This window comes from Atractosteus spatula, chromosome 15 (assembly GCF_055471065.1).
Source record: "Atractosteus spatula isolate fAtrSpa1 chromosome 15, fAtrSpa1.hap1, whole genome shotgun sequence".
Lineage (NCBI taxonomy): Eukaryota > Metazoa > Chordata > Actinopteri > Semionotiformes > Lepisosteidae > Atractosteus > Atractosteus spatula.
Genome location: NC_142720.1, coordinates 14,227,718 through 14,255,394, shown reverse-complemented (window position 1 = coordinate 14,255,394; position 27,677 = coordinate 14,227,718). Strand labels below are relative to the sequence as shown.

The 27,677-nt window shown below is 37.4% G+C and overlaps 3 protein-coding genes across 4 annotated transcripts in view; 2 read left to right on the top strand and 1 right to left on the bottom strand.

Moving 5' to 3' along the window:
- Window positions 1–3,120, top strand: part of kcnq5a (potassium voltage-gated channel, KQT-like subfamily, member 5a) — a 147,976-nt gene extending 144,856 nt beyond the window's left edge. The window contains exon 14 of one of the 2 annotated variants that reach the window (XM_088934315.1): window positions 58–3,120. In XM_088934315.1, the coding sequence (XP_088790441.1) occupies window positions 58–1,008 (951 nt within the window). In that variant the 3' untranslated portion in view covers window positions 1,009–3,120. The remainder of the gene's footprint in view (window positions 1–57) is intronic. The other variant, XM_088934316.1, reaches the window with a different exon arrangement.
- Window positions 3,121–5,645: 2,525 nt separating this feature from the next.
- ddx43 (DEAD-box helicase 43) lies at window positions 5,646–27,625 on the top strand. The gene is made up of 17 exons (XM_088934390.1): window positions 5,646–5,940; window positions 6,075–6,130; window positions 7,669–7,795; window positions 7,913–8,059; window positions 8,442–8,523; window positions 9,773–9,929; window positions 10,736–10,854; window positions 11,252–11,362; window positions 11,844–11,985; window positions 12,464–12,564; window positions 12,853–12,940; window positions 13,175–13,302; window positions 15,108–15,217; window positions 15,945–16,083; window positions 16,537–16,624; window positions 17,499–17,652; window positions 26,200–27,625. The coding sequence occupies exons 1-16, from the start codon at window positions 5,646–5,648 to the stop codon at window positions 17,640–17,642; spliced, it is 2,034 nt and encodes a 677-aa protein (XP_088790516.1). The 3' UTR covers window positions 17,643–17,652; window positions 26,200–27,625.
- Window positions 18,978–25,182, bottom strand: cgasa (cyclic GMP-AMP synthase a). Its single transcript, XM_088934391.1, has 5 exons — window positions 24,560–25,182; window positions 23,924–24,146; window positions 23,391–23,651; window positions 22,661–22,760; window positions 18,978–19,936 (listed from the first exon to the last, which is right to left on the bottom strand). The coding sequence occupies exons 1-5, from the start codon at window positions 25,115–25,117 to the stop codon at window positions 19,579–19,581; spliced, it is 1,500 nt and encodes a 499-aa protein (XP_088790517.1). The 5' UTR covers window positions 25,118–25,182; the 3' UTR covers window positions 18,978–19,578.
- Window positions 27,626–27,677: the final 52 nt, after the last annotated feature.

Genomic DNA, 27,677 nt, shown 5'->3' with positions numbered 1-27,677 from the left:
ATTCAGTGCTGTCAGAGGTTGTATTTGTGATTTCTTTTTGTTCAATTTCCTTTACAGGTACAATCTATAGAAACGAAGCTGGACTCCTTGCTGGATATCTATAGGCAAGTTTTAAGCAAAGGCTCTTCCTCAGCACTGACTCTTGCCTCTCTGCCCCTCTTTGAGCTGGATCAGACCTCTGATTATCAGAGCTCTATTGCAAGCAAGGATACATCATCAGGCTCTGCACAGATAAGCAGATGTGTCTCCAGATCTACCAGTGCCAACATGCCACGGGGCCTGCAGCTGATACTGACACCAAATGAGCTGAACAATGCACCATACTATTCTTTCTCACCAACTATGCACAGCTTACCCACACAGGTGCCAACGAGTCAGAATGAGGGAACAGTACCAATTTTGACGCCCAATAACTTGTCAAGTCAGTTGGCTGAAATGTCCAAGCCAGCAGCGCCAACATCATTGCAGATACCCTCTCTGCTTCCCCTTAAGCAGATCAACAGACCAGTAAGCATGATTCCAGTCACGACCCAGGAGTCTGCTGGTGATGTCACTGCCTGCCTTGTTGCTTCGAAAGAAAGCAGACAGGTGACAAAGCCTAATGCAAAGGAAGAGGGCTCTTGGAGAAGGCACCTGAGCCTGGAGACAGAACCCTTGGTATCAATGCCCACTGCAACAGACAGAGGCTTAGGGAAATCCCTTTCTGTTCAAAACCTGATGCAGTCCACAGATGAACTCAACACTCGCCTTTCTAGTAGTGACTCAAATGGCTCCCAGGTGAGCCAGGAGATGTGCTCTGACTGGAAGGAGCCCAGGCTGTTTATAACAGACAAGGATCTGGATGCTGGAGCTGAATCCGAGAGCTTTGATCTTCTCTCTCAGCCAACAGTGGAGACCGTTTTCTCTGAAGACTTTACAAGGACTGGAATAGGAGGATCATCTCAAAGCATCAGCAAAACTGGGGAAAGTTCTGAATCCCTCAGCTTGCCTCACGTCCGTCTAAAATAGCATCACCCACTTTTATTTGTACATGTAGTACTTCCTTTAACCATACATATCATTGCATGGACTATTCTAAAAAAGAGAGAGCATAAAAGGCAAAATGACAAAAAAAAATGAAAATCGGAACAAATCTTGCAAGATCTGGAAAGAATCCGAAAGGCAGTGGTATGAGCCCGTGATCTCTAACTGCATGACCAGAGCATGTTTAGATTTTACAGTACATTTAATTGATAGTATGAACACGTCAAGCCCTTTCATTTAGCAAGATTGCATAGAGACGTAGGCATTATATGTCCAGCTAAAGCACCAAGGATCTGCCAAATCTTATTGATTTAATTGGTTTTACATTCACTGCTGCAATTAGTGATATGCAACAGTTCAGATTAAATTTTCTGTCTTTTTCTCTATTGGTTAAAATCTAATGAAATATAAACAAATCACATGGGTGATAGCAGGTAAACAGCTCCCGGAGATCATCACCTATGTATCTTAACTCTTTAGCCAAATTGTAACTATTTTAGTGTTAAATGCATTAAATGGATTCAATTTCTATGGAAGAAATTAAGGCATTTGGTATAATTATTGAAATATTCATGATTTTCTGCCGCTGTACTAAGCAGAAAAAGTAGCCTGTAAATATCCGTGTGAGAATCCATTTTGAATCATGCGCTGGTAGGATAAATGTATTGGAAGACCTTTTAAAAATGGCAGTGCCTTGACAAGAGTCTATAGGACAAAACAGTAGGATGCATATTGTAGTGTTAGTGTAGCTATTACGATTACAGTATACTTATGGGGGCAGGATTACATACCACATTAAAATACACAATCTATTAGCCTGCTGTTCTCCATATGTGCCAATCTAAATATTTTTTCTTACTCCACGGCTGAAAGTTACAATAAGAAAGAATCTTTTATGTTTACAGTTCAATAAATATACAGCTGCTAGAAAGGTACTGAGGAAAAAGTAGAAAATCATGGTTTGGCTGCTACGTAGAAAACACACAAGGTCATAATTTATCTGCTGTTGCAACTAATATTCATATTCTGAATGTCTTTTTTATGCTTTTTTATGAGTCAGTGATGTTTACCACTGATTCATTGTTCTCAAGAAAATGCTTTTAATACAAAATGTACATACTGTACCTTTTAAATAGTGGTGACACCCTTTGGACAGGGAGATACTGTAGTCTTAAATCCATCTTAAGTGCTTTGAAAAGTGATTAAGTGGACTCACCCAAAACCATGTAATTTATAGCCTTTTTCCCAAGTTGTATTTTTGAACATTATACAACAGCTTATGTTAGTTAACATCATACTGTAGAATGTATATATAATTACAGCATATTAATATGTATGAGAGGTACAAGTACTGGATAGTAGTGTAACATAGACGATGCTTTGAAAAAGCCACTTATTGGAACCTAGAGAGGTGTACTGAAGCACAATTTGTTGAGAAATGCCAGTCCACATCCCTTTTGTAATGCTATGGGCTGTGTATGACAGACATAAATGTCAGACTCCTCAAAGTGATACATCAAAGAAAACTACATTTTTAAAACCTCCAAAACAATACTCATTTGGCACAAGTGACTCATTAAACGATCAAGGATCCAGATTATAATGAATGTCTGCATTTAGCCAAACACAGTGTGTAAAACTAAAGTATTGTATAAAGTATACATAAACTATACCGTTTTTAATGTTTTCTTCTCCCTTCCTTAATCAAATATGCTTTTATGGTGCCTTTCTTGCATATTATTTTTTTTACTCAAACTATTAAACATTTGCTTTTTGACTTCAAATCTGGGGTGAGAAGTTGGTATCTGAAGCTGTGATAAGAAATAAACATCAGTTTGCTTTTATTTTTTTTCTTGCTGTCATCCCCAAATGCCATGTCAGACATGGATACATTTTTTAGAAAAAATATTTCACTGGTAAATTATTTCACAAAACTGGCCTTAACTTACATGCTTGAGAATTTTAAAGTTCTGTTTCATGTATCTAATTTATTTCAACAAATTATGTGCACATAACAGAGGTTACATAAACCCTGTAGTTTAAAAAACTGCTAAATTTAACTTTTTTCTCATACTTCAATAAACCAGGAAAGCAAGATGTATGTTTTCATTTTGTTGTGTGTTATTTCCTAAAACAAATAACAAAAAAGAACAAAACCATATACAGTATAACCAAATTTCCTAATGGTTTCATATTTTCTTGTGAAGACTAAGAGAAGTCAATGCCAATGAATGCTTATGAGGTTTAATAAACTTATAGCTTTGAAAGGTTCCCTTTTACAAAACCCTCAATGTTTTTCTCAGGTAATAAAATAACAAGGGAAGATATGTAAATAAAATGAACAAATCTGTTATTTGACATATTGTTGCTCTGAGTTAGAAAAGAACACAGCACATGTACAAATGCAGTGGAGCAGTTCTTAAGCAGTCTACATGGATGGGTAATTGGGCACTCCTCGTTCATTCATGTTCAGTCTGCTTTTCCTGGTGTGGGTCACGGAATCAGAAAGGGAGGACTGAGCAACATCTTCTTAGCAACTGATTCCACCTCCTCTTAGGGGATTCCTAAGTGTTCCCAGACCAGCCCAGGGGAATAATCCCTCTAGCATGTCCGAGGTTGGCCAGTGGGATCTGCCCAGTAAAGCCTCCCAAGGGTGTCCTTATCACCTCAACTGGCTCTTCTTATTCCAGAACAGTAAAGAAGCAGCAGCTGTACTCAGAGGCTCTCCCAAACAGCTGGAATCTTGCAATGAGACAATCGTGCTCTTTTGGTCATTATCTAAAGTTAATGACCATAGGTGAGGATGACATGGATGACATAAAAGTATACTTATGTCACTTATGTTTTTAATAAAAACACTCATCACCATCTCTAAATGACATACCCTGATGGTGAGGTCCCACTGGGCAAGAAGAGGTACCCCTGGAGGCCTGGAAAGGTGGAGCTTGCTACTAATAATGGCAAGATGGGACAACATTATAATCTAACTGTGATCAGTGTTCAGTATGAGTTTGGTCTTTTGTAAAGTTCACTTTTTACACCATGGATTGTGAATCTGGAGCAAGCTACCCAACAATGTCTTCAAAGCTGATGGTTGTGTTCAACAAGTAAAAGGCTCTGCCATGGTGCTTTGAAATGGATGTTGTCTCTTATTTAGTGGTGTGAGAACAGAGCACTTTTATCCTTTTCAGCCATCATCCGGATGAGGGCTACACATGGGTGTTGGTGGAGGGGAGTCGCCATTACCTGTAAAGCTCTTTGAGTGGAGTGTCCAGAAAAGCGCTATATAAGTGTAAGAAAAAGTAGTAGTATTTTAAACAGTAGTAAGGAAAAATGTATGAGAAGTTTGTAAAGGATTTTTCAGAAATTATCTTCTGGCATTAGTACAAGTGTATAATCTGAATTAAGTGAGATTTCAACAAGATCTTAGATCCGTTTAAGAGATGACATTATATTGTTTATATTTAGAAAAACCAGGAGACCTGTTACCTCCCTCTTCTTACAGACACATCCAATGTGGCAACGTCTCACACTACTGTTTAACATTTTATACCTCTTTCAGCTAACAGGGCCATGTCATGGGGCTGTCATGGGACAGTTTGTTGCAGGGCACAAAAAGGTACACATTCTCTCCTACGTACACATACTGTATATGAAATGTACTGTATATAGGGGGGATAATTAACAATACTAATGATTTTGACAATGGGTTTTTCAACTATGGGAGGAAATCAAAGAACCTAGAGAAAATGATAACTTCACACAGAGGGATTTGATGCCAGAAACCATAAAGTGACAATATTGTCACTACAGAGCAATAGAGCCATACAAAATGGGTGATTGACCTTCAGTTACTGGGAACCTTTCTTATGCCTTTATGCACAGTGATGTAGTGTCATCTTACTTAAACCACCCTCTTACAATCACAAACAATACGAGATGATATGTAGTACTGCAGGGGTTTTTAGTCCCTGTCTTGATGACCCACATACCTGCTGGTTTTTGTTTCAGCTGAGCTCTTAGTTACATGTTACTTCACATACAAAAGTTCCTGGAAAAGTTACAAAACTGTTGTATCACGTATTAGATTGGTCATGTTGCATGGGTATAAATCTGGACTTTAGTTATGGCGCTTTCTATTCCGAGACAGTAGATGGCAGTGATACGCTGAAAAGGAGTGGAATCTGTCAAAAAGACGAAAGAGGAAAGGGCATATTTAGTGCTTGAAAACCTGTAAAAGAGCGGAATATTCACATAGTACCCAAAATGTCGGATTGGGAAACAGACGATGACGATACAAAACATGCTATTACATGCTACTTGAGCAGCTGGAATAGAGACCAGCTTGTTTTTGTTCCTGATGAACTCTTAGCAACATAAATTACTTCAAACAGCAAAAATTCCTGGAAAATTGAAAAAATCGTTCTATTGTGTGTTAGATTAACTCACCTCGTTGAACTGAATATATATCAGGACTTTAGTGGTTGCACTTTCTACTCCACTTCTGTAGGTGGCAGTAATGAGCCGAAAAAGAGTGTAATCTGCAATAAAGGTAAAGCGGAAGGGGGGATCTTCGTGCTTGCAAACCTGTAGAGGAGTGGCATATTCAGGTAGCACCCGCAATGTCGGATTGGGAAGCGGACGATGACGAGACACAACGTGTAATTAAAGTTGAGAAGCGGGAATGGAAGCCGGTACAATCCTGGAAAAACAGTCGTTTTGAGAGAAAAGAGGGATGGGGTCCACCAAAGCCACATGGAAGAGGGGAGCGAGTTGAGCTCCAGTGGCAGCCATGTTGGCAGAACTCCAGCGACGGTGCGAACAGAGCCGGATCTCGATTTGGGGAGAGAAATAAATCGCAATCGACTGCAGCCTTGACCTTTACAATAGAAAACTCGGCAATCGGGAGAGTAATAGGTACGATCCATAGTGTTGTTTTGTGCTTTTCCCCCTTAAATTATGGATTCTATAGGGCAATGCTGTCTTTCAGGTACGCCATATTTTTTTAAGCGCCTTTCGTGATCTTTAGGTAAAACTGTGTTTCAAAACAGGCCGAGGGGGTATGAAAATCCGTGAGCTACAAGATACTACCGGAACAAGAATAAAGGTAACGTGGAAGTGGATTTTATTTTTATTATCCATTGATAATTACACCCTTTACACATTAAAAGAATCCAACCTTTGGGAAGACCAGTCTGTTTATCACTGAGTAGATCCATGGTATTATTAAAAAGTACTGTTCATCAATGCCGGAGCAGTGTATTTTCAGCGAAGACATGCGGGAATAACCTATTAATATACCGTATTTTCACTGTTACAAGCTCAAAACAACCATCTATTACAATATACACACGCAAAACATTACATTGCTTGTAGATTGAAATAGGTTAATAGATTTTCGTTCAAAAAGTGTTGTTTAGCTGCTTAGAAAGATTTATCCTGATTTCACAGTTTGGAAAGTAACCTAGTAACGTGATGAGCAAGCTGCAGTATGAATTCATAGGTATGTGCTGTTCTGCAGATTGCTGTCATTAAAGCGACATCCATTCATTTTCTAAGTGCTTCCTCTGGGGTCACGGCAGAGAAAGAGCCTGTCCAGTGGGCACAAGGAAGGGATACCAGTCCATCACAGGGCACACAAGGGCCAGTTTTCCCTGAAGCTTTTTAACCTACCTGTGTTTTTCTGGACTGTAGATGGAAACCCATGAGAACATGGGGAGAACATACAAACTCCTTTGAGATAACAGGTCAGGTCCAGGTTGAACCCAGAACCTCAGCACTAGGATGCAGCGATGCTAACCACTGCACCGCTGAGAAAATGACATTCATGTGGAATATATGAGACCGTTATGGTCTTTTTATTCTGCATGACTGCAACTTATTTGCTATCAATGGTTTCTGGAGTTACATTACAGTACACTGTTGGATGTGCTGTTGTGGTATACTGAGGTCACACAGCATTATGGGAGAATGCATACTATGATGATGGCAATAACCAAGTTGTCGTTCAAAGCAAGTGATCTTTCATCACATGCAGAAACTTCGGTACACATTGGTTCTCCATTCCTGGAGGTTCATGGCATTTGTCCAGTTTCTGGTGATTGTTGTAAAAAATTGTTTCGTCAAAGAGTTTGTGCTTAGAGTTATGGGAAAATTGCTTGATTTTTGAAAAACACCGAAGTGAAACTGGATCTAGGATTTTAATTTTCCTGGACCACAGTAAAGTAATTCTGCAGGCACAAGCAGAAATATTGTTGCTGTCACCCCTTCAAAATGTCTAATAAGGAGTTACCGGTGGAGTGAGAGCTAACTGAGCTTTGCGATTACTTAGTAATGAGAAACTCCTAATGTAAAAAGAAAAAGGGGGCATAATTAAGAAAAAGATGGACCTTTCAGGAAGTTTTGGCACGTCTGATTTTATGGTTAGAAAGTCCATATAATCCATATTCAGAAAGGGCTAAACTGCCTGGTGCCAACCCAAGTTCTGGATTCATCTTACTTGATACCAATAATGCTGTGGAATCTGGTGCAAAAAAAGATAATTTTTTCCTTCTCATCACTCCAAAAAGAAATTTCCCCCCACCCCCAGAACAAGTCATATTATTTGAGATCCAAACAAAATACTTGTCTCTACCTTTTGCACAGGTAAATAGAGGAGAATACCAAGGCGAGGTGCAGATCTATGGAAGAGGTGACGCTCAACAGAAAGCCAAAGAGCTGATTGATGAGCTCGTGTCCGAGAATTCGGAAGATGGCTCGCGCTACAGAAGAGGTGACTGATGTAGAAAGTTTTCTTACAGTTTTGACCATGGTGGGTTAGAGTCACGTACAGGAGGCAAGGTATTATGTTAGAACCTGTTGCCTTCATTAAATGAGGGTTTTTTTTAAGGCTCCAGGGACACCTGTAATAGTGGAAGAAAGGAGTTGTGCTGGAGTAAAGCAGCAGTACCGTCTACAGAGGTTTCAGCAGCACCGCCAATAGACTGGGTTTCTTTGAGAGAAAACCGTCATAGATATGAAGCGATGAAGTGGGAAAGTAAGTCATGTTTTACTCCTCATAGCTGTTGTTTCTTCTGTTGTAAAGTCTATTGTGACCTTTACGTTGGCTAATGTGCAGAAAGTATTATGACTAGGATAGAAGATATTTTGCAGTAACGTTCTTATAATAAAATCAGTTGGAAAGCTTAAGGTTTATAAATCTCACCTTAAAGAAAAGGCTTTTGGATTAAGCCTTCAAATGTTTTAATTGAATTTATGATTGCATAAAAGCAAAGCATTGTGGTTTCACTTCACACTTGACTCATTATGTAAGTATTAAATTATAAAGTAATCAACTTTTTACCTGTAGATTATTGTAGGAGGGCTAAGAGGATGCTGGATTGATATTTTTCAGCTTTACTGTATTTTTCCCATTAAAGATCTCCCGCCAGTAAAAAAGGAGTTCTACATTGAGGCAGAGAGCGTAACTAATCTTACAGCAGAAGAAGTGGAAAAGTGGAGGTAAAGATGGTTTTGATGTCGTGCGCAGGATCACTAGAGGTGTTCCATGTTCAATGTCAGTGGAAGTTTTTCCCTTCCATTTGGCATCCAACGCATCTGCTCTTTCCATTCCCAGTCAGCGTAGTGAATTCAGGTGTCCCAAACACATTTACATTTTTGGAATGACCACTGGATATTTGCATTTAATTAGCCATTATTTTGTCATTTAAACAGCTGTTAAATGTTTAGTGAGGGATTCTCTAAATCTAAGTTAGCTGACAAAATAAAGTGAGATTTTGTGTAGGCAGTGATGGAATCCCCCCTTGTTTAAACAAGCTGAGCAGTAAATTTGAAACACACTCTTGTGTGTTGTCTGTATAAACTTGATTGTCCTCACTTCACTTGTGCTTTTGTAACTTCCCATAATGCTGAGGTGGAAGGGGGGGGAATTCCACTTGACTGAACAAGAGCATGAGTCATTGGGACATAGAATTCAAATTGCTCAGTAAGCGTATTTGTGTATTTTTCGGTATTTCATGCAGACAGACGTCAATCAGGCCACTTGCTCTGCAGTAGAATGTCAATTTTGTTTAATTGACATAAAGACGATAATTTGGTTGTATACATATAAATCTTGACAAGATATACACTCTACTGTTATAATAGGTTATTTAAATAAACTAGGACACCAGAGAAGAAATTTAGTTCCAGCAGAATTATTTTTATGCACTTAGAATTGATACATTGTTGGAAAGCCCCCGATTGTCGTTAGCATTTCAAATAGAGAGCAGGAAGAGTAAAAAGATAAGGGAACTTTGCTTCAGGCTGTTAAGTGTTATTGTGCCCGTGATACAGGATGCAGACTTAGAAAGTTTTGCTTCAGCTTCTTGTGCCATTCACTCTGTCATATCCATTTTTCCACTAATGTTAAAAAAACTGTGATTTACTAATTATTTTATACTTGTTTGTCCCAAGCCAAGAAGCCCACTGCTTTGTGTATGCAAAGTTTTGGGTTTTAAAGTTGGTTAAGTTCTGCCTTCATAGGAGTACTATGAACAATTAGTGTAAAATACATCAGGTAAAGTTATTCTGAATTATTTTCAAACCAGTAATTCAAGACTTTTTTTTCCTGAAGCACTAAATGAGCATTGGAGAACGAGGGAGTTAATTACAAATGTTTAAAATCCTTATTTAAAAAAAACATCAATGTTCCTGTTGATTGTTCATTAGGGTAAGTGTATGTTTGATATCTTGTGCTACGTCTTCACAGAAAGGAGAACAACAATATTTATGTCGATGACTTGAAAGATGGAGAAAAGCGCCCCATTCCAAATCCAGTTAGAACATTTGAGGAAGCTTTTCAGCATTATCCGGAAATCATGGAAAATATTCTCCAAGTGGGATTCCAAAAGCCTACACCCATTCAGGTAACACTCTTTAACACTGTTAACAGGGACTTAAACAATAAAGTGTGCCATAAAGGTGCCTGATACTGTACCTTTCATTAAGAAGCAATGTTTAAAATATGCCTAGCACAATTTAAGCATTTTTAAAATCTTTAAAACATTCTTTATCTCACACTCTGGCTTTCTGTTAGGTGGTACCCTCATATTTTTTTTTCTTAAGATTATGAAATTGTGGAATAGCACACTTTGACATTCTTCCCTCGTGTAATTAGGTATGTAATGAATAGATCACGTAGAGGTGGTTTCTAACACGTTTTCTTGAGGCACATCATTACTCAATGTAATCCAGACCTCACTGAGCATTTCCCTTTCTTCCCTTATTCTTCAATACTATTTATGTTTTATAGGAAATATTCAGAATTACATTCACAATGTATCAATTCCAAGTCTTAAAATGAAAAACAAAATGTAAAGACGCAATGACGTCCACATTCATACCCCTGATGAAATATAAACTACCAACAAAACAATGAGTTACAGTTTGGATTATCTCTCGCTTAGAAAATATCTTAAAGATCTCTGTAAAGTAATCATAACATGGAGGAAACTTATATGTTTTCTAGAATTCGGTGAACACACGAGGGTCTTCAGTTAGCATCTTGGTACTAGTTATAGTTAAACGGAATTCATAATTATATTCACTACATTGGTACTTTTTAAAACCTTTAAAATGACTTTTTCATAGAATGTTTTCTCAATTTCAGTGTTTCATTTAGCTGTGTGGATCGTTAAGTACTGTAAGATAATCAGACAAGTAAATCTCTCAGTCACAGGCATGGCCAGTTGCACTGAAGGGGATTGATTTAATTGCAATAGCCCAGACTGGGACTGGAAAAACCCTGGTTTACCTTCTACCTGGCTTCATCCATATGGACCAGCAGCCCGTGTATGTGTTTTTTTTAAACCTAATAACATGTCTGATTCATTTTGTTTCCTTATCAATGGCTTATTTTGAAGTGCATCTCTTGGCTTTATTTCTTAGTTTCAAAGAACTATAAAGTAAATACACAGTATAGTATACAGTATCACTTACATTATACAGTGGAATTTGTGCTTTAGGAGTTTGCTTGAATTTTTTTCACTCGTAATCTAATGTATTTCATGTGTAATTAAATTAAATAATTTGTAATCATAATTTAATCGAATGTGTAAATTCTAATGTATCGCAACGTCATTGCCAGTATAACAAAAAAAAGTCACTTTCTCCTGCTGGCCTGAGCAGTCACCTGTGTTATTCTAAATGTTGTACTAATGCTGGCTTTGGGAAAACGTGTATGTTTAAGTTCAAGGAAGAAACGCGATGGTCCTGGAATGCTGGTTCTCACTCCAACCAGAGAGCTGGCTTTGCAGATCGAGGCTGAGTGTGCCAAATACACCTACAAAGGTTTCACAAGGTATTGATTCTGTGTTTCAACTGATGGCAAGGAAAGCATGCTGTTTCATAAATGTATAAGGGTGTGGGGAGCTCCGTGAGCAGCTACTTCATTGGTGTTGTCTGAACCAAGAACCTACCTGTGCAACCCAAACATCTCTCAAATCTTCTACGTGAAGGCACTTTGGAAGCTAAATGCCTATTATAACACTTCTGTCAACTGAGGCTTCAGTCTAAAGATGGTACAGGTCTATGGTAACTGTAACCAGAAGTAACTACTTCATTCTATGGAAATGAAATTGTACTTGTGAGAATCCCTGGTGTTGTCCTCTTCATCATCTTGTTTCTCGGAGCTCTGCGGGCATTCCTTAATTTGTCTCGGTGTTGCTAACTTTTTCCAAGAAATTACTAAGATTTCTGGAAAACCATTTTAAGGCTGTAAGTTTATAAGTACGGCTGGATTTTACACTTTAATATGTAACGCATACTCTTAATTTTGTTAGCATTTGTATTTATGGAGGAGGAGACCGAAAATCCCAGATAAACATGGTGACACAAGGCGTGGACATCATCATTGCAACACCAGGAAGACTGAATGACCTTCAGATGAACGCGTATATAAATCTGAAGAGCATAACATACTTGGTATGGCATTTTCTCATCATGAATGGTTTTCTCTTACTTTGTTTTTTTTAATTAATACATTATCTTATTTACTGCTCTACATCGAGGTTTTGCCAAGTAACTTAAAGTACTCTTACTCGAGAATAGTTTTCAGTGAGTAAGTAAAACACTCATTGACAACTAATTTTTATTTGCAGTGTGAAAAGCACAAATGCATGTGGTTCATTCATTTATAAAACCAGAAATGATCTGTTTCTGTGTTTTTTTTTGGGGGGGGGGGGGGGGTCCATATTGTCTGTGGTAGGTCACTCATAAGGCCGTTATCTGTTTAGTCTTTATTGTATCTCAGATTTGGTTAAAGCTTATTTTAATTTTCGAATGAAATCTTTTCTAAGACTGTACATTTACTGTGGAACTAATATTGGACAGTGGTGTTGTATGAGGTATGACCTGTCAAGATGTCAGTGCTTTTCAGATGATTTTGTGCTTTTGTTCTCAGGTCTTAGATGAGGCAGATCGCATGCTGGACATGGGTTTTGAGCCTCAGATCATGAAGATTATCCTGGACATCCGGCCAGACAGACAGACTATAATGACAAGGTGAGGCTTAGGTTGTCCATTTTAGGCAAAGTGGAGTTCTGTTAGCCTAGGCAGAAATTGGCAGTGAGACCTGTCCTTCAAAGTGATCTCGATTGATGGCATTATCACAATTCTTAAAAGTATTGCTTCGAATTGACTTAGTGCAGTAACTTAATGGGTACACAGTAACACACTTGATTGGTATTTTGTCTGCTTTGAGCATGTGTCATTGGAACCATGTTCACTTTTCTGAATGGCCTTCCATACTGATTATTTGAAAAGTGATTCACTTGGCATTGTATCCCTTAGTGCTACTTGGCCGGCTGGTGTGCGACGGCTTGCCAAGTCCTACCTCAAGGACCCTATGATGGTGTATGTGGGAACTCTGGATTTAGCTGTGAGTGCGGATGCTTTTCTTTAGTGATGTGATGGAAGCTGTCCAATAAAACTACTGTATCTACTGTTAATCTAAGGAGTGAATGTGGAATATTTTACTAAGCATTAATGTCCTATTGTTTTGTTTTCTTTGAAGTGATTACTTCCATTATGATTTGACTTCCTGAAATGGCAAAAATTTCAAGCTGGTTTATAAGATTTTGAATGTTTGAGCTAACTCGATTCCTTTTTAAAGGCGGTGAACTCTGTTGAACAAGCTGTTCTTATCGTACAAGAAGAGGAGAAGAAAGATTATGTTTTTGATTTCATCCAAAAGATGGGACCGGAAGACAAAGTCCTAATTTTTGTTGGAAAAAAGCTAGTGTAAGTTGGTCTTGAAATCCTTTGCTTAAAAGTTTGAAAAGCAAGGCATTGACTTATTTTTGGATTGTATATTCAAGTTGCTTCTCTTATCACCAGGTGATTTAAATCTGAGGACTTTGAAGAATTTTGATTACATGATTTCCTTTGCTTGATTTTTGCTTGATTCTTTGATGCATTAAGCCCACTTTTATGCAGCTCTGAAAACAAGTGAAAAGACTGCGTCAAGTCTAAAAATCACTTGTGCGTTGATGCCTAATAGACTACTTTGCTCTGACAGACTTGATTAATAGTAATCCACTTCCGTAGTTTTGGCAGCACTATTGAATAATGGTGCTACAAATATTACAACAAATTCTAAAAATTGGGGGAAATTGGTCTGTTGCTAGTCTTTCAAATCTTTTCAGTAATGTAGCAACATTCCTGTCCGTTTTTCTGTGAATCTGATTTGAGCAATACCATCTCTGTCTCTGTGGTATATACATTTCTCTTTTTTCTCTTTGCATTATATTATAAAGCCAATACGATTAAATCCACTCTAAATTATCTTGTGTATAGGTATATAAAGAACGTAAAGCCTGTGTTTTAGTTTATGTAATTGTATGTGCATTCAGTATATCCCTAAGGTTTTCACATTTTATTTCACATTATTATGAATTAGATATTCCATGAGTATCGGTGGTTTTCCCAAATTGTTCTAAAAGTTTTGTAATCTTAAATACTACATAAAGTAGCATCTTTAGAGTTTAATTATTATTTCACTAAATTTGAAAATACTTTGATTGGCAAAAATCCAATTTTCATGATTTTACCAGTGGACTGTTATTTTTTCATTCAAAGTAAATAAAAGTGCCCCTGTTAATGCTGTTTTTTGTGAGTATTGATGTGACTTATCTTAAGCTTTCTCATTCAATGTTTAATCAGGTTTTAATTGTTTGCCTTTAACTGGGGTAAAGTTAGTGTGAGATTAGTTTTTGTTTTTCACTCACAACTATCAAGGTTTTTGTAAGTAAACATATAATGACTTTCTTGAAGGGGGAAAATGTAACTTGGCAAGTGTTTCTTCCAAAGAAATAGAAACCTAGAGCTATAAGTTTCAGTTTTGTAAAACTACTTTCACTTCAGCATTTTTAAAAACTTTTGGAAACAGAAAAACTGGCACTGTCAGTACAGTATTTTTTCTTAATATTTAGTTCTTCCCATAGCATAGACCTTACTTGAAGTTATTTCTTCAGTTTCCTTATTTAACATCAATATACGATGCCTGCTTTCCAGCTGTTTTCATGGTGTTGTATGGCCACATTAATGGATCCTTCAACATTACACAAGTTGCATAGTATGGCTGCCTGGCATAAAATGCATCAATTATGGTAAATGGGTGTGTTCCTCCTTAAAGGCTCAATGCCTACTGAAACCTGAAAGGCAGCAGCAGCTATTCAGTGAATGCTTGCTTTGACTTCACTCATACTAACTAAACCCTGAACCATTTCTAATACATTTCGCAAAACAAATATTAACTTCTGGGCTTGAAACCACTGCAGTTTTTTGTAAATGTAATGTGCATGTCTGTATTTAGACTAAAAAAATATTTACAGTGTGGTATGCACAGTATTTTAAGCATTTATCTCATCTCACTAATTCATGATACAATTTACTAAGATGCCTCACAGCATTCTATAACACATTTCTTAATGAAAGAATGCTCTTCTTTTGGTACTTGCACAAAATAAACTTTTTATTTCTACCAAAAGCAATGGAACCAAGGTTTATTTTTTTTGTATAACATGTCATCCTCCTGTCATTAACAGTGCTGATGACTTGTCAAGTGACCTTTGTCTTCATGGTATTCCGGTGCAGTCTCTACATGGAGACAGGGACCAGTGTGACAGAGAACAAGCACTGGATGACTTTAAGAAAGGTAACTAGGAGACAGATGTAGAATTGTCCCAAACAGTTTGCTTTTGATTTTTGGAGTGAGTTCCTAATGAAATTGTTCAAGTCTAGATAGACACTTATTATCCACTACTGTGGAAATTTGTCTTTGGCTTCTCCCATAAAAGTACAAAACACCCAAGTGAAACGTAAGTAAAGGAAAATCACATGAAGTACATAAAATCACAACAACAGTAGGTAATGTGTAAATAGGTAGTGGGGGGACTATATTTACATACATTCACTGAGCAGTTTTATTGCTTGACAAGGCTTTCGTATGCCATCTTTAGGACGTTTTCACTAGCATTAAAGTTCTTCAGTCTTTGAATTAAATACGGCTTCTGACTTGCTTTCTATTGTCTAGTTGTACTTTTTTGTGCTTTCTGAGTCCTAACTGCTTTTTATTTAAGCCAAGTCAGAAACAAATCCATTGAAATGTGAGGGCACCAGTTTACTGAGTGGGCTAAATTGTGCAGTCAATTAAATAATGCTTTATTAACAATGGAAAAGTACTGGATAACTCATAGATACTTTGCTCTTTATTCCTAGTTAGATTGTGCCTTGTGGCAACCTTGTTGTGCAAGGTGCTATATAAAAATAAATTGAATTGAGATTTCTAGGATTTAATTGTAATTTTCTGCTTTTTGTGCTACACAAGTATGATGTCCTGGTTGTGGAGTCGGTTCCATTGCTGTGCACTTTTTGCTTGGCAGGTAGAGTGCGAATACTGGTTGCTACTGATCTAGCATCCCGGGGGCTTGATGTGCATGACATCACCCATGTGTTTAACTATGACTTCCCCAGAAACCTCGAGGAATACGTCCATCGGGTGGGGAGAACTGGAAGAGCCGGGTATGCCATAAAATCCTTCGCATTTCCTCAGTCTCATCTTCCACAGTTTGACATCTGAAATACTTTTAGTGCTAAAGCATCTTCTAGTTGTTGAGGCCTTGAGTTTTTTTTAAATGTTCTCTTAAATTGAGCAAATTGGGACTGCACAGTACAGTGCAGGAATTAAGAGATGCAGTGCAGAGTGCAGGAGATGAGCAGTGACTGGCTATTACTGTTGACCCACTAGCAGGAAGAGCAGGTGTGGATAAGAGTCGAAATGCCTGATGAAAGCTGGGACATCAACCTCTGGCCAGCAGCAATAATCGATGCAGCTCTTGACTTAAGGAGAGCATCAGTAGATGTACAGTATATAAGAAGCAGTTTGCTTTTTTTGTGCTTTCCAAAACCTGTAAAACTGCAATTTACATTGTGTACAATCTATTTATTCCACATTGTTTCCCCACAAACCTTTAGCCGCTCAGGAGCATCTTTAACCCTGGTGACAAGGCAAGAATGGAAAATAGCTTCCGAACTTGTTCACATTCTTGAAAGGGCAAACCAGGTATAATGCCTTTTGTTTAACCTCAGACTGTCACTGTTACACATACCTGATTTATTAACCTGTTTTCCAAAGAAGTTGATGCATTCTTGAAGTGTAAAAAAAAAAACCAGTAGTACATGTGGACCTATGGGTTAATTAACTGCCTGAATCAGACCTGCTTCTTATAGCAACTACATTAGCTCAGATACTTTTACTCTCAAGTCCTGTGCAACCAAACAAGAAGGTCTGATTTATATTTTCCCATGTTTGTAGCTTTTAAACTACTAGGGGAATGCTTCCCAGTCCTGGTTCTAGTGACAACAATGTCTCCTGGATTTATTACAGCTAGACTTTGCTGTTTAATAGAGCTAATGTAATTACTCGGACCTCTTTGATTTCTGCCCCTAAAAGTTTCAGTTTCTGAGTTATACAAATATTCCTGCATGCTAATCTAAACATTTCTTAATGATGCAGAGCTGAAAACAACTTGAAAAGGCCAGATTAACACACAAGTTATTTCATAGCGTACAGTTCAATTATCAAAAGATCAACTGGAGCAAAAAGCAGTGCACATGTATGCTATAAAGCCCTAAACTAGAGAGGATAGGAGTGTCCAGTCCAGCTCCTGGGAATGCTACTGCATCAGCAGGTTTTTGTTTCATCTTGGCTCTTAATGCCCTCAATACGCTCATTATTGTCTTGAGCAGACCAATTAAACTAACTGATTAGGAGCTGGTGCTCTAAACAGACCTGTGGAAACACTCGTCCTCCATGACCAGGACTGGGCACACCGCACGTTGTTAAACAGTATGGTATAAGGATGGATCATTGCACTGCCTCATCCTCAGCTTCTTTCTAAGGGGTGGTCTGGCTACCCGCTGTGGCTGTGTTGCAGGCTGTCCCCGAGGAGCTGGTGCTGATGGCAGAGCGGTACGAGAAGCACCAGCACGAGAAGGAGCTGCTGGGGGGTGGCAGCAGAGGAGCGGGTGGCAGGAGGGGCAGAGAGAAGCAGCGTGCCAACTCCAGCTGGAAACTCTGACCTGCAGCATGTGGGTGAACTGCGATTTATTCACATCGGTCCCGTTTTGTAATTAGAATCCTCAGAGCTTTGCAATGCTAAAGTATTGTGTGCCAGTTACACACTGTTCATGTGTGCAGTTAGTACCAGAGTTTGTGTTGTTCACACTTATAAAAGCAAATTATAATAGTACAGAAAATGGCTCACTGATGAGAAGGTTTTTTATACCAGGTTTTACTAAACATAAGTAAAATTGTGTAGTTATTCCACTTATTTCTTAAGTCATCACATAGGTCTCAGATTTTTCTACTGTTCTCTAATCTACCGTTTTAACACTACCTGCAATCTAGTAAAGGCGGCAATGTAATTGTACTTTTAAAGTTCTGCATTTAGGGCTTGCCATGCTTCTTACATTGAACACCATTAACATTTGCGTGTTTTATCTGTTTTGAAATATGAGTTATCTTTTTAACCTCCACTTTAAAAAAAATACACTGTAAAGGAATTGTTTTGATTCAGATTTGTTATGCATTTGTGTGGTTACCATTATTTGAGTGTATGACTACAGAAACACCATTTATTAAAGTCCCTTTTATTAGATGAAATTTACCCAAAATTCCTATTTAGCCAAAGTAGCCTTGAGGATCACTAAGTTTCCTTTGGGAATTTCCCACAAATGATGCAGTTTGTGCTTTTAACAGTAAAATAACTTAATTAGAAAATTAGAACTAAGTATGAACTATAAGATATTGCAAATGAAAATGTATCTTGTGTGAAATTTGTGCATTGTTTCCTGTCCAATGCAAGTTGAAATATGCACTGAAATAGTGCATATTTTGAGAAAAGGATTTTGACTTCTCAGTGTAAATAGCGTACACGTCTGTGCTTTTTCAACACTAAGTTAAGTTTCATATATTTTTCTAACTGGACACAAGCAATGAAAGCAATGGACCTCTTAAAGTTTCAGGATTTTTAATCCTATCCATGTTTTATGATCATCTCAAATTAACATTTTTCTCTCTGGTTCAAAACTGTATAGGAAACCAAGTACTGAGTTAGTACTAATCTCAATAAGATGGATCCGCAGTTGCATAGAACATAATTAAGTCTTTACAAAGTTAAATCTATTAAGCAGTTCAAGTAAGTTAAGTGCAGTGCCCATTGATGTGTATGTGTGGATTTCCATGTTTATGCCCAGCTGCCATGGTAAATCCCCTACTTTTGGTGGGATTTTGCATGAACTTCATAGATAAACTGAAATTCAAATCTAATACAAGAGGCTTTGTATTTTTTTCCCAATTAGCTTACTGTCTTTTAACCGTAAACCGGTGGAAGGAGGTATGACACATCAAGATGTTTAGGTCATGTGTTGTGTTGTTTATTGCCTTTTTATTAATGTACAGCATTTCCACTAGGAATAGTGGCCTGGCTCAATGACTGAGTCACAACTCTAACTATTCTTTTACAGCTGGAATGTCTTAAGTACATTTGAATTTATTTTTTTTTAGTTAGCAGGTGGTCAATTCTCATATTTGCAGAACTGTTAAGTTTCCTTTTTATCATTTGCAGTGCACCAACCATTCTTATTAAGAGTGATCAATTTGCATTTATGTTTTGGGCGAGACTGTGGAATTAGGTGAAGCACACTTGGTAATCTCTGGCTGATTTAAAGTAGTGGCACGATATCCCCTAATTCTTCAATTTAAAAGTATAACCCTCTTTAGTTGAAATTTTAAAATTGAAACAGGTATTGGGCAAATATTTGGTAATGTATTGATTTACCCATCACTGACCGTTCTGTGACGAAGATGCTAATTTTTTTAATCATCTTTAACAAGTATTTTCCACCCTATCTAAGGGTGAAATTAAAATTGAAGTCTTAGGCTGAGAGCTTTTCTGCTTGGGCACTGCAACATTTTCATGAAATATCTTTTCACCAAGCCGCCTTTTAAAGCATTTAACACCGATTGCTCTTTCTTTCACAGAAGATGGGAAACATGTTATTCTGTTCATATCTAATGTATTGTATTAAAGACTGCATGCTTTTCAAATCACATCCAGAATCCAAAAGATTGTAAGTCGGAATAAAGAAATGAGGAAGCTTCCCAAGATCCAAATACTGTATAAAATCCTGGAGCAGCAGGTCAAAGCAGGTGCTGAGATTCCCCTTCTCCCAGTCACTGTCCTTCGGTCTCTTCACACAAGCGTGGAGTAGTGTGGTCTTCGCTTGATAGGAGAAAAACTTGGACAGTTCTTTGGGGTGGGCCTCTTTTAGTTTTTGCAGTAGGTGTTTTAATAATTTAAGACATTGTTTCCTGTGAATCAAAAGTAAACTTATTTATGCAAAAGTTTTAGACTGCTTTACTTGGAGCCTGTCTTAGTTGAGTCTCACTCTGCAGACACCTATGTTCTTATGAGCTTTGGGCTTATTTCCCCTGCCTATTTGAGACCAGTAATAAATGCAAAACAACCAAAGAAAGTTCTGAAAAGAAAGTGCAACCTATCCCCCACAATCACAGATGTATTTAAGTACCTGCACCTTAGTTGGCTGACTAAATACAGTAGGAAACCTGCGAATGCATTCAAAGAAACAAGTACACTATATTCAAAATGACATTAAAAAATACATTAGAAAGATTCTTATATTGTTGATCTTTAAAACGGTGTTAAATGATAATGCTAATTAAAATGGTATTTTTGTGGGCAAATCTGATGAAAATTGATTTTCCTCCTTCTTTATGTTCCCCATTGTACATCTTCCATACTGTCTACAGTTCCTTGCTTAGCAACCTGAAACTCAGCATCTATAAACTTATATAATTAAGAAATTTCCTTTACAATAATTCTAACATGATTTAATATGATTTGGTTGTTTTCCAGAAATTCAGATTCCGGAGGACAATTTAAAATCAATTGTGTGTATATGTATTCAGAGGTGAAACAAACTTGCTCTCTCTGAAAAAATAAGCTGCTTCAAAGAGCTTTACCTTGATTTAACCATCTTTTTAGCAGTCCAGCAGAGGGGAAAAAAGCTACTATTTTTATTGCCCGTTTATAATTGTGCAAACATCTGTTTTCTGCTGTTGTCACATCATCTTTATGATGTTTATATCTATTTTTCTAAACCCTCTAATTACATTGGTTGCATCTGGTCATGTTCTGCATTTACAATTGCCTTCCAGAATACTGAACTTAAATTATTTGGCAAACCTGATGGGTACCAAAATATTAAGATTGTATTGATGGGTGCATGTTTTATGTGTATAATGTATGCAAAATGAATTAACAGCCTTGTTTGTGGAATGGTAAAAACATCCACACAAATTGATCAAAACATGAAAAACTGGGAAAACCTGGTGCTCTAAATGTATTATTTAGATACTGCAGTGTGTGGAAATATTTAGAAAATGTAAAAAAATCCTTCTCCCCAGATGCCTCATAATCTCGGAATATCCAATTTATTATGTGGCTTTGTATCTTATCCTCCATTTGAAAAACTGCTCTGGGCATAGATTAGTTTTCTTCTGCAGCTACACTCCAATTTGAAACACCCTGACTTAAAGCCTTTAGCACTCTACAAAGCTAAATTACAATGCCAAGCATGCTATACTTCTGCTGCAACCATTTCCCATTAGGGGCTATTCTGAACTCTAGGCATCTCCCCTCAGCTAACGGGTCTCCTCTCTTCCCATTCTTTAGCCTTCATTTTTCGTCATCACCACTGATTTCTTGCCTTCACCTTTCTCTTTTCTTTTTACATCACACACATTCTCTCCTCTCCTTTTTCCTTCTTTGTGTCTACTCTGCAAAGTGGGAGACCTGTAAACCAGCCTCCTGGGTATGTAAGGTCTGACGATGGCAGATGTGTAAGTTGTGTAGTCCTGTAAACGCATGAAAAGAGGCGCATTTGGCTTGTTTAAATCATAATAGTTAATCTAAGGATCTCATCCAGTAGCTTTTTGAAAGAAGTCAGGATATTGACTTCAATAGCATGACTTTATAGCTTGTTCCATGCTCCTATAATATTTTGTGTAAAAAAAAGCACCTCCAGTTTTCAGTTTAGTTCTTTGTTTGCAATTAAAAAAAAGATTGGCTCTTTTAGCCAGAGTTACCTTGACCGCTTTTAGATGGTATTTATGGTAAAATGTATGGTATTTTAAACTGCCTTAAAACTGAGACTGCAGTGTATAATTAAAATTAGGGAGTAATGCAGTGAATTCTTAACACTGTTAATTGTCTTCTGAAAGATTGGCTAAAATGAACAGTTACTGATCTACTTCAGAGCATTATTTTTGTTTAGGTTATATATTAATAAAAGCTAGTGGCTTTTATCAAGAAGTGTATACTTCATGAAACAAGAATTACTGCCTTTAAGAGACCAAGACATAAACCAGGTAAATAGTTCATATTTATTTGACTGGTAATTGGCATCACATGTAAATTGTACTGGATGAGACAAAACAGTCTCAGGATGTGAAGTGAAGCAGCTTGAATTAATTTATAATTAGGAGATTTCTAATAGGGAAATATAATTGGCAAAAGGTAAGTAAGTATAAATGAATATCCTATGGCAAAATGAAATTGGAGCATTACCCATGCTGACCTGTCTCTCCTAAATTCATGTTCACAGTCCCCATAAATCTTATTTGCCATATGTAACCCTGCAATTAAGTTCTAATTCTTGTTTCCACAACCTTATACAGAAAAGTAGTAAGATGTGATGGTCTATAATTAGTTTGCTTATTGATAGGTGCAGCATTAGTAATTTTCCCATCATTCTAGGCTTTTACGATATCATTCCCCAAGTGAAAAGACTTAACAGTTTGTGCATAACATCTGTCTCATGAGGTCCAACTGCTACTGTACTATCAGCTCTTTATCTAGCTTTTCAATACCTCAGATGCTACATTTTTATTTACCTTTTGTTCTTTTACAAAGGATTTTGCTAAGGCTAGTTCCGTAGAACTGTTTAAGCACTACTGGTAGTGTGTTAAGAGATTTTTATTCCACTATGTCATTCGTTATATTGGTTAGTTTACCTGCAACATTGCAAACCTCCAGATTCACAGCAGGTTTTGGCTGAGCCATGATTTTTCAGGATTCCCTTTTCCACGTGTGAGAAAGAAATTCGCCATGCATCTACATCACAAACACAAAGAACATTCCTCACAACCTGCTTGTAGTGTACAGCTAGACAAGATGAAAAATTAAGGCACTTAAGGACATTTTCATTTCCTGTGCTCTAGTGTATTTAGCACTAACAAGTTAATTATTTTGTGTATGATTAGGTTATTTGATTTAATATTCTCTTTAGAAATCTATCCATTGTCAGAGTATTAAACGTTTTTTCAAGTTAATTATGTTTATGAAATGCAAAATGTATCTTTTTCAAAAGGTGTGAATTTTATATAAAAATTGACATAACAGTGCATGTGGTGTGCACGAGGTACAGTGGCTTTCAATTTGATTTTAGTAAATATGGTATAATAGCTGGGCCCTGTGGCATAAAATGGCAGTTCAATCTTAAGTGCGTTTAGAATTATGCCACATTTGTTCTTCTGAATACGAGTACTTTAGAGTAAAACGCTTTATGGTTAATATTTATTTTTGGGAGCATAAATATGACAATGCTATAATCAAAACGATGAAGTATTCCATTCATTTTTAAGTGCCTAGCATTATTCCTATTGGCTTGCTCTACAGATGACTGGTTAAATGTAGCTTTGTTTCAGCTCTCTTCCCGATAAATCAAAGACGCAAAAATGTTACCTTTTGCACAGATTCCATCCTTTTCATCACTGCCCTTGCCGATGTATTTCGGGACTAAGTAGAATGGGGCGATCTTGAAGTCTCTTTTGACTTTGGTCCCCAGCCAGCTGTCAATGTTGAAGCCGTCTTTGGTGCAAGATGGCCAACTCTGCATATGAACCTTTAGCCCAAGGACGATGTCCACGCTGATCACACGACGGTTCTCATTAACGGCCAAGGTCACAGCTGGGGATCCCCTTTTCTTCCTCTCCAGTTGCACGCCTTTTCAGAGATGGAATAGTGCCATTTCTTAAGTGTGCGCTTTAAAGCCTTTACATGCCGGATTCCTACCAGGTTTTTGGAAACTGAAACCTCTCATTATAGAATTACAGGTGAATGTAATTACAGCGTAATGTAATACATGTCATTACAGCGTAAATGCGCTTTATCGAGAGAGGTATAAAAATTCCCACAAATACACTTCAAGGAATGCTTTATTTTAACCTTTTTAATTTTTGTTCGAATTATGTACAAAGAAATGAAACACTACTGACCTGGCATGGTTTCGGTAGCCTGTTTAACTTGACTCCTGAACTCGTTGAGCATGCCACTCGCGGAGATGGTCCCACCCGAAAGTACAAAGCGCTGCAGTGGATTTCTCTGAGGATTTCTTTTAAACGCCACCCTATAGAAAGCTCCCGTCGTATCGAACTGTTCTATCTCTACTCTCTGAACTGGTACAGTGAGCATCACATCAAATTCGTCTGGCTCAGAAATCTGTCGAGAACATTGCGAATTATTGTCTTGCCTTCCACAATATGTTAATTTTACACAATCGCATAAAATGGTTAACCCAAAGTTTATGTGGGAACATTTACCGTTCGTTTAGACGAGCTGAAAATACTTCAAAATGATTTCACTATCGTATTCATTATATTTATAGTGTATGGTAAAGTTGGAAAATGTCTATGGACAGTTAACTTGTTTGCAAAGTATTTGCACGTGTAACTAGTTTAATGTTCTTCCTGTTGGATATCGATAATAGCTCAGAAATGAATTGCTAAAATCGAGCTGCCTTAACAAAAATACATCAGTGGTTTTTATCATTTGAGACGCCGTGTACGTGATTCAAAATATCAAATATATAGCATTGTCCTAAACTTCTATTTAAAAAAAATGTGTACATATACCTTAACATTCTCGTAGTAGCTTCCAGTAGGCAGTTTTTCTATCTGGCTGAAGCATTCGGATTTATGCGATTTCAAATGTTTAATAATGCCATCCACCACGTCGTTAACTTTATTGGTGCTTTCGGAAATGGCCGGTTTCCTAATCTTTAAGTCGTCGAGTACCGACAGTAGAATCTTCTCCACAGCTGCGGTCTGGCCTTTTACACCGGCTCTTTCTGCTTTGGCTGCAGGTGGGCTTCTCGCCCCAGGTGTTGTGCCGGCATTGGCGGTTCTGCAGTCCCTTTTAGTCTGATGGGCACCTGCTTCTCGTTTGCGGGTCGGAGAGCGGGCCTCGCGGTTCTTGTGCGGCACTGGTCCATTAGGGCGTTGACAGGTCGGACTTTTCGCACTTCTGGGGGATGGTTTTTTTACTTTGCTTTCGTCTGCGCTTCGTTTGGTTTTAGGTGGGTTTTCTCTCTGAGGTGGAGCCGTTCTTCTCGTTTGTGGGGGACTTTTTAAAGTCCGGCCCCGAACTGGGCTTTTAACCCGGGTACCGGAGGTTTTAGCCTTTTTGTCCATTAGGATGTGGTTTCTATGCGCGCCCGGCTAAAGAAGGCGTAAAGGGCGTCCTGGGCTATGGGTGAGTGTTAATAATTTGCTACAGTACGTCAGAAGCTACTTTTTTGCACGGAAATATGTTATGAATCAACTCTCCACCCACTTTTTAAAAAAAATTTCCGGTAACCATTTCTTTTGGCGCTACCTTTATGTGATTTAAAATAAAACTATATTAGGATTATGCCGTGAACGTGCTTGGATTGCTAGTTGAATAAGAATATTTCGTCTAAAATGGTTACGTTAAAGGTACGAGCTTATATACTGTACACATGTATGCGTAATATAACCGAACCGTATAATATATTAATATTGGGTGGCTGACAAAACAATCGGCTAAATTGACCTGTATTTGCGAACAGGGGATATATCCCATTCACCTGTGAAGTGCGTCGTGGAGTTACTCAAGCTCCTGTATGTCTGAATGATTCCTGTATTTGTGTGTTCATATTATTATAGATATCTCAATTGTAACATTCTTTAATTTTAAATACTACTGTTTACCATACTATCAGTTACTACCGTTCTGCACATACCATCAGTAAAAGAAAATACAATAAGTGAATTAACAAACGTTTGTGTGTATGAATCACGGGAGTTCTCAAAATCCTGCCAGCAAAATTGGATTTATACAACGGGCAACAAGTACAGACACTGATGTGATTCACAAAACAGGATTACACAATCCCTTTTTAATATCCCTGATGCAGACATAAAGAAATTCAGAAACCGGAACAATAATTGTGTTTTTGTACATAGTGTTCTGCGTTCTCGAAGTTGATTTTATGCCAGACCTATCTGCAAATACATGCGGTCATCACCTCATCTCTAAATTTCAGTTGAGCTACATTTATTACAATAACGTAATTACTTATTGCTCCTAGCTTTTTTTGTTGCTCTTGTTAAAATGCAGTTTTTCGTAGAAACGCGTCTTGCTCTAGATTAAAATCATTTTTAGGTTGATTGCAGCAGATATGGAGGGCACTGAATGTCGACTTCTTGTACGTAGAATCAATACCCTAATTTAATTTCTTTTCTTTTTCCAGATGCTGATGGAATCAATAGATTGCAGGACAGGACATTGTGAGTCCTATCATTAGACCGTCGAAATAATTAAAACAATCCCAAATGTCATTTAATTACTATCCTATATAATATATAATGTTACACTTCTAAATTCTAATTAATATGAATCACATAACAGCGAAGGGTTTTTTCATGTATGTTTTAATTTTAATCGGATTTCACAGCCTTTTCACTAAATTTAAAATATTTAGATTTAAGTTTGTAATTGTAATTTACAAGCAATACTCTGTGGCTCCGACTGATTTGAGCACCCATCCAGGGGGGGACGAATGTAATGCTTGGTGTGCAATTTTCTGCATTTTGAGAAATGGCCACTTGATGGAGCTGTCTACTAGGATTAGTGCAAAACTGTCATCTGTACTTGATACTCGTATACAATCTCCAAAATATGAAATTGGATTTTTTTCCTTAGCCTATATGACATCCATAAAAAAGTGCTTACTTAAAAGTGGAGCTATGGAACTAAAGAAGTTTTCCACTGATGAATTTATGCCCATTACATCTCGGTAATGTAAATTGCTCCATGAACAGTTGGCAATAACAGTAACTTTGTCAACTAATGCTAAACCTGCCAAAATCTGCTGAAACAAGCATTTTTTTGGGGAAAAAAAATCAAATAATGTTTCCCTGCCAATATGGCTTTTCAGCATTGTTCAACTGAACGGCATTGTTCAGTGTTTTTATATCGTTACATTGGTTAGTGCACTATAGTCCAAACCTGGAGGTTCATATGTTTTAACACTGGGTTGGATGTTGTTGTTATTCTTTGGAGCACGGTATGCCTCTCAGATTACTGAGAAATACATTGTATAAAAACCTTTCCATGTCAGAATTGTTAATAAAGGCACAAAAGGCTCTAATTTGATCCCTCATGAAGGAATATTCAACTGACTGTAGAATGCCACACAATTTCTTTACTAAACCTAATCCCACTGAGTATTACATACAGCTCTTTGGTCTGACAGTTTTCTTAACTAATGTCAAAACACTGCATCTTTATGACATTCATGAAAACATCTGGATTTCTTTAATTGCATTGAGAATTTCAATTTTCTTTTGGGTTTATGTGCAGAAATAATGCAAGTTCATGCTGTAATGTCAGTAAGGTTTGCTTGAGACTGACTGAAGTGGAATTGAGAATAATGCACAACTGTCAGTGTTGTAATACAAAAAGAATAGTGTCTCACCCTAGATCAAGTGTTAAAGCAGGACTGATAGGGGCTTAAGTATTAGTGGTGTCCAGTAAAACAATATATAAATGCATATACTGTATGTAACTGTTGGTGAACATATAAACTTCAAAGTACTAATGAAAATTTTCCTCGTGCAGTACATGTAATCAGATAGTGTAAATCAATTTATACATAATGTAGTAATATGTCAGTAATCAGTATACTCTAAACAATAATTCTTAGATTCACCAAGCTCAGACGTTGAT